Source organism: Kryptolebias marmoratus, linkage group LG20 (assembly GCF_001649575.2).
Source record: "Kryptolebias marmoratus isolate JLee-2015 linkage group LG20, ASM164957v2, whole genome shotgun sequence".
NCBI lineage: Eukaryota > Metazoa > Chordata > Actinopteri > Cyprinodontiformes > Rivulidae > Kryptolebias > Kryptolebias marmoratus.
Genome location: NC_051449.1, coordinates 13,188,500 through 13,195,703, shown reverse-complemented (window position 1 = coordinate 13,195,703; position 7,204 = coordinate 13,188,500). Strand labels below are relative to the sequence as shown.

The 7,204-nt window shown below is 43.4% G+C and overlaps 1 protein-coding gene across 2 annotated transcripts; it reads right to left on the bottom strand.

Annotated features, from left to right (window-relative positions):
• Positions 1-1,216: 1,216 nt before the first annotated feature.
• Positions 1,217-7,204, bottom strand: prss56 (serine protease 56). Of its 2 annotated transcripts, XM_025007241.2 has the most exons (13): positions 7,050-7,204; positions 6,700-6,954; positions 6,383-6,572; positions 6,186-6,294; positions 5,908-6,064; positions 5,570-5,712; positions 5,232-5,391; positions 4,929-5,117; positions 3,129-3,323; positions 2,777-2,988; positions 2,037-2,601; positions 1,837-1,943; positions 1,217-1,746 (listed from the first exon to the last, which is right to left on the bottom strand). In XM_025007241.2, exons 1-13 carry the CDS (start codon positions 7,168-7,170, stop codon positions 1,573-1,575), a joined length of 2,577 nt encoding a protein of 858 aa, XP_024863009.2. In that variant the 5' UTR covers positions 7,171-7,204; the 3' UTR covers positions 1,217-1,572. The 2 variants fall into 2 exon arrangements, with proteins under 2 accessions (XP_024863009.2, XP_037837744.1); XM_037981816.1 differs by having other exon boundaries at positions 1,217-1,943.

Genomic DNA, 7,204 nt, shown 5'->3' with positions numbered 1-7,204 from the left:
CCCAGAAGTCAGTGCTTGGTTGGTTGAGGTGTAAAAGCAGAGTGGAATTTAAGGGGATAATGGTGGGGGTGGGGTTGATGATTGTTAGGGTTAAATCCTAAAGTGTATTTTCAGTCTTAGCCAGCTGACACATCACACACACACACACACACACACACACTGATGGACACACTCCACACATGGCTGCCTTCCAGTGTTACACACACTGTGTTGAAACTCTGTTCAGTGCACCTGGCTATTGCCATTCAGTGGTTTGAAAGAACAACGTAATATAGAGTCTTAGAGAGCAGGTTTAACACATAAAAGCTTTTGAACAACCTTTTTTCAAACTACAGTTAAGTGTGTTGTATACAACAACAGAATCAGAAAATAGATAAAGAGACTATCATTGTGTGTTTATGTGTGTGTGTGATCACACAGTGTTCAAGAGAACAGGTGGTAAGTCCTATCCATTTGCAGCGCACCCGCCTGTGATGACTGACTGGGGGTCTGCTGAAGTTATTTTGTGTGTGAGTGCCCCTGTGCGTATAACAAAAATACCTGCCATAGTAAGCCCCACTTCCCACTCACTCACATAAACACAGGCCTGAAGCTGAAGGTGTTGAGATGCAAAGGATTTATGCCTCTTTTGGTTTGTTTATCCAGGTAAAAAAAGAAGAAGAAATAAACGTCAGAGAGCAGAAGAAGGTTAATTCAGACCATCATCACCTCACACAAACAGTTTAAGGTGGACAAAAGCAGCATGTGGTGAATATAGTGAAGGCTGGCAGCTCAGGAAGAATCATTTCCTCAAACAACAAACAAAACAAAAAAGAAAAAAACAAATTCTACTCTTGCAGTGGGAAGTCTCGTGATGAATTTTATGAGATCAGAGTAGTTGTTGGCGCACTTATAATTCTCTGTCTGGAAAATGTGGACAGAAAATGGAGGGGTACTTGTGGTCACCAGAGCGCAGCAGCTGCAGTGTTGATGGGATGCATAAATCCTCGGAGAGGATGGGATGAAGTCAGACGGAGGTCACAAAGTTGAACCGATCAGTAAATCGTATGGGGGTAACACGATTAGATCCTGAGAGAACTGCAGCTGCAAATTACTGCAGGATTAACAGCATTACGGTCAACCCACACAAATATTTCACTTTAAATGTTCAAATTAAAACAGAATACTTTCAGCCCGACGTGCCATTTATAGTCGTTTATTTATATAGATGTTTCTTTACAAAAATACAGTTTTCTCTATACAAATAAATACTTCAAGAATAAAGATATTATGATTCATATATACAGTGTTTGCTTCACAACAGGCTCAACCTTTGTAAAAGACAAATAACTTATTTTGTACAAATTTATAAGTTAAACAAGGCTGCATCTTCAGCCACATAAAGAAGTGTGGCCGATAATTCAACATACATTCATGTTTAGAGTCAACGATGCGTTCAAAATAATGCTTTTAACAGCAGACAGCAGACGAAGTGAAGTTTGTATGAGTGTGCGCTTGATGTGCATTTCTCTGTCCATACAGACATTTTAGTCCCATCGCTTCTCTTTACAGCTCGCTTGTGCAAATTTAAAGTCAACTCTTGAGAGCGCCCAGTGCCAAAGCTATAATCCTTGGCACGCTGCGGTAGAATGATTCGTTCTCCAGCCCCACGAGACTGTAGAAGGTCAAAGGTCGTCCTCCCACTACAGCTTTGATCCGCGCTTGGTAAAGCCCTTGATCGTTCTTTGAGCTCAGGTCCACTAAAACCTGAGGACCAGAGAACATCGGGTTATAGGGACGCACATAAAAAAAGAGTGTTTGAAATGGAACCCCACATCGTTCTTGTCTGTCATTTACCTCCTGGAAGTTCATGCGCAGATTCTTGCTCGGGATGTTTAGGACCCAGCTGTAAGAATCGCGGATTTGTCCGACTTGTTGGGAAGCCTCTCTCAGTCCAGGACAAACTACAGAGAAACACAAAAAAAATGTCTCAGTTTAGAAAACGCCTTTGAACCAAGACAACATGGGTTATTGTTATAATGAATAGTGATGCATACTTTTCCCGCTGGCACCAGGAGTCTGTCTCCTTTGAAGAAGGCTCCTGTATTTCCTGTGAAGACTTAAGGGATTTACTACATGTCCGGAGTCAGAACTCTCTGTGCGAGGACCATCCTGCTGGACGACAGACGTCGACGCCTCTGGGATTGGTAAAGCTGAGGATTTTATGTCTGTTCCTTCCTCATTCTCTACAAATACAAAATCCTCTGATGTGGTGCTCCACTCTGTATCAGGAGAAACATCTGTGCTGAACAGGAATTTCCTCAGTGGTACATCTTCTTCCACAGCCTCCTCTTGTGACTTTAACCTTTGAAATTCATCCATGAGGGCTATCAGAGGTGACCGGTGCTCTTGAGATTTTGGCAACGAGGATGATGGACGGGTGTGGTCTGGCGGTCCAGTTGAAGGAGGAAAAAATAGTGTGTTGATGGAAGATCCTTCCTGGAGGTAGACTGGCTCCAAGTGAAGGAGAGGAGGAGCTGTTCTGGCGCCCAGTTTGGAGTGAAGACTTGAAATAACAGACTGATACTGTCCTGCCAGCTGTTGGACCAAAGAATCTTGTGTCTGTAGATGTCATGTAAAAAGAAAAAAAAAATCAGGCTGGAAAAAATCTACTTAACACATATTTAAAAGACTTAAATGTGGGCAAAATTTGTATTTTTCCAACATTCTCCAGTGGGAAATAAACCAAACAAACCTAAAAAATACTGTGAATGAATCTTTTCAGTATCAACTGTACCTGTAAAAAGAGGCTGTCCTCGTTTCTTTTTGTTTTAGAGGAGATATCTGTGAATCCAGCCTTGTGTTGTTTATCCATTTCATCAGCCAGGTGTCTCAGGTGTTCCTCCCAGTCATCCACTGAGGGTCCAACTTCTCTGAATAAAGCCGGTGGGAGACCCTGTTCTGCTGGTGTCACAGCTCCATCTAGCTGTTCTGCAAGCAATGAAACTCCTGGTAAAATACAGAACATGCATACATTATGTAAGAACATCCGTGCTGCACAAAACCTCGATAGATGAACATTGCGTACATTGTATATATTTTTGCCTAAACATGCAACCGTGCAATAAGATAATCAGCCACTTTTGTACCTTTGTTGATCTGTGTAAGCCCATGGTTCAGCTTGAGATCCCTCCTCTCTCTGCTGTGAGTGAAAGCTGAACTGTAGATGTTCTCCACAAGCTGAGGGAGAGTCTGGGTGAAGAAGGTCAAGTCCACTTTGTCCCTGATGTAGTCCTCAGCCCTCTGGAGCAAGTCCAACAGGGTCTGCAGGAATGCACGCAACTCTGCATGACAGACAGAGAACCCAGCTTTAGAAATATCTACAACAAACTATTCTACTATCCAAAGATGTCATACAAGTGTCAACACATGCTTTCAAAAGAATACTTTCTAATTGTTTTTTTTTATCAATTAGCAATGAAAAGGGGACTGAACAGAAGACAAATCTAAATCAAGTCAGCATTTGTCTTTTAAACAACATCAGTTCTTTTACTTGTACACAGCTGATGAAGGAACTCAGCAGGTAGTTTGTTCTGAACATCTTGGAGAACAATCAGTTCAAGATGTGGTTGTTCGTGGCTCACATCCTTCTGTCTCACCATGTTCTCCCAGACTCAGTGATGTTGAGATCAGCTCTCTGTGCAGGTTCATTTCCAGGAGTCCTTGCTCTTGTTTAAACTAAAGAGGTCTGTCTGATGGTATTGCATAATGTTTATTTTTTTTAGCACTGAGGTCAATAATAATCCTGATCAAATCCACAGTTCCATTTTGCAGAATACAACCCCAAACTTGCAAGAACCTCCACCGTGCTTCACTGTTGCCTACAGACGCTCATTATTGTTCTGCTCTCCTGCCCTTAGAGAACAAACTACCTTCTGCTGCAGACACATGCTTTTGATTTATTTCCTGAATAGTTGAGTTCTCACCTTGTGTCCACATTGGAGGTTGAGCTTTTTGTCTGTGGTCCTTCCATGAAGACCAAACTTCACAGAAAGAATGTGTCTACCTGGGTCCTCAGGTTTCTGTCAGTTCTGAGCTGATGCAACTGCTGGACATTTGCTGGTTCTCATCGCTGTCCATTTCTGATTCTTCAAAACTAAGCAGCGCATGTTGAACAGCCTGCTTTAAAAGCTTTGCCTGCAAGAGACCTTCCTGATGTAGTAGAGCTACATCACCTGATGTCTCGTTGCGGTGTTTGATCTGGGACATGAAACTGTCTTCCACAACCTCTCTTTAGTAACAGAATGAGGCTGTTCCTCACCCAGTTTTAACCCTCCTTGCTGTTTCTGTTTTAGTTTTTGACTGTGTCTCAACTTCCATATGAAAATGATGACTACTGGCTGGCTGCTGCAACTCCTTTATTACACAGCTGACTATAACCCTACTAAATCCCTGACATTGTATAAGAATCTTTAGAAGAAATAATGTTGTTTTGAAGACATAAGGCGATCACGTTAAATATTGACTTGATTTAGATTTCATTTTGTTTTTTGATATTTGATAAAATAATCAGAATTCATATTTGTGAAAGTATTTTTACTTGAAAGCCCTTTTTCACACTTATCTAAAACATTTGCACAACACTCTATATTGTTGCTGCTGGGCAAAAAAACTCACATATCCATTTATACCTTGTATGTTTCTGCATAAATCAACTGTGTCCATCATCCTCCACATCTGTCTGTGGTTTTATGACAGGCTAACCAAAGAACATGTCAAAAAGATCTTGTAAAGTTGTGATTGCACAATTTGTTTAAATCAAAAGGAAAAACTTCTTTCCTATTTTTTGAAAAGTTACATTTTCGGTGTTACAAGATTTCTTCCCAGCAGTGACAATATGTAGATTACGCTGCATCCATTAAAGAGAATTTTGGAATTGGAGCACTCACGGCATTTCTTGAAGCGGGTGAAGCATTTGTCCTCAGCCATTTGGCTGCAAGAGCTGTCAGACTGACCGGGAGGGCAGGTGAGGGTATAGAAGTGACAGAGAGAGTGAAACGCTGACCTCTGCTCCTCCTCTGTCATTTCAGTAGTCTTTAGAAGCTCTGGACATGTTGGCTCCCTGCTTCCTGATGATTCTGAAGAAGTCAGACAGTGATTAGTGATGGACATACAGGAGCTCATACTGCAAATCAGCCCAAATACTTTAAAATAAATTGCAGAAAACTTGTGTTATAGTTCTTAAAACTCACTCTGTGACTCAGCCTGGATCCAGTCACTGAACGCAGACACTCGTGTGTACACTCCAGGTTTGCCTTTCTCTCCGCAGCCATCTCCCCACGAGGTGATGCCGTGGAGCTGGAAACGACCGGAAGATTGGTCCTGGTAGATCAGGGGCCCGCCAGAATCCCCCTACAGATGATAAAAAGCACCTGAAGATGAACCAACCTTTGTCTTTCTTTTTTTTTTTAAAGTTATTTTCCTGAGAGTCTGAGAGGAGATCAGATCTTTCGTAAACAAAGTCATTGACGAAACTTTGCAAACATAAACTGAGAGAAAACACAAAACCAAAAGTAGCAGGTCTGCTCACCTGACAGGAGTCTATGCCTCCAGAGAGATAACCAGCACAAAACATCGTGTTGGTGAGCAGTTCTTTGCCAAGAGTGCTCTTACAGGTGCTCTGAGGCAGCAGGGGAACCTTCGCCTCCATCACCACGTCAGCGGATGGACCATCTGCAGGAAAAAAAAACATGTTCAGACACTCATACAGATGCATTCATTTAAATAAGATCCAAAATATATAAATATGCATAATGATGAAAGTTAATTGACAGCCTCAGTGAGAGGAAGCGCACTGAACTGTTTTAGACAAGCTTAACCAGTATCAGCTGATCCAAAAACAAAAAAAAAAACATTTCTTCTATTCACCTTCATATAGGGACCCCCATCCTGCCACCAAACAAGGACTACCTGTTGGGGGGTCCATGCCATAAGGGAGGCACACTGGGGTGACATGTTGTGACAGGACCACCGGGGATGTCAGCTCCACCAGGGCGATGTCGTTGTTAAAAGTTTTTGGGTTGAACTGCAGGAAATTGATACAGAGTGATTTATTACTTAACTGAACAATAACTAAGAGACTGAATCCTGGTGCTTCATTCCACTTGGAGCTGCGATTTCTTACATGCATACATATATAAAGATACCTTAGGGTGAGGGATAATGCGGTTCACTTTGAGAACCTGCTCATCTGGATCAGTTTTGGTGATGTCGAACTCGCCTACAACAGCGGTCCAGTAACTCTCACTGCGGCCACTACAGTGAAAGCATGGATAAAGCAGAGTGACAGAGTGAGCAACGGTTGTTTAAACAGAATAATCTGTTTATTTTGGGACACACTTACCCAGCGAAGCAATGTGCGGCAGTGACCACCCAGGAGCTATCCACTAAGACCCCTCCACACATCAGCCCACCATCCAGCTGCAGGTTGACCAGCCAGGGCCAGCTGCCAGGAGGAGCAGGGGAGCCTCCCACAATCCTGGAACGGGGCTGTGTGATGTTTTGCACTGCGGACGACCTCTGACCACACACTGCTGCTGAGACAGAGAGACACTTGTGACTAAAAATGACACATTATCAGTCGACAAGGATAAACAAATGCACACATTCTCACTGACTTTAGAGCCAGAGACAGTGGGAGGAAGACGTGCATCCCCTCACCTTGTGCGTATGTTTGTATAGAAGGTTCCAGGTTCTGCATTGTGTTAAGCAGGCTGCACTGGAGGACACGAGCGCTGCAGCTCTCACCCATGATCCTGACGCAGCTTTCTGTGTCCAGTTCAGCAGGCAGGCAGCGATGCTGGTAGTATGCACAGGCCTGACTCAGAGCCCAGCTCCGCTCTGCCTCATCTTGAAGCTTCTGAGCCTTAGTGATCACGTCGCAACTGGGCTCCAATAATGCGTCGGAAGGAGGTGCTGTTGGACACGAAAGCAAGATCTGGGTGTCAAAAACGTGCAAGTAAAGGATCAGTGGCGATGCAAAGTTGGTTAAGAGAGAGTACTGTATTTACAGCAGGTATCTGATAGTTGTCCGCAGTTCTGAAACAGGCAGGGAATACAACCCGGACAACCGGCCTCGGCCAGACTTCTTTCAGATGATGCCCGCTCAAGAGTGGACAGGGCGCTGGTCATGGCTGCTTCCAGAACAACCGTGCCCCGGTCAGAC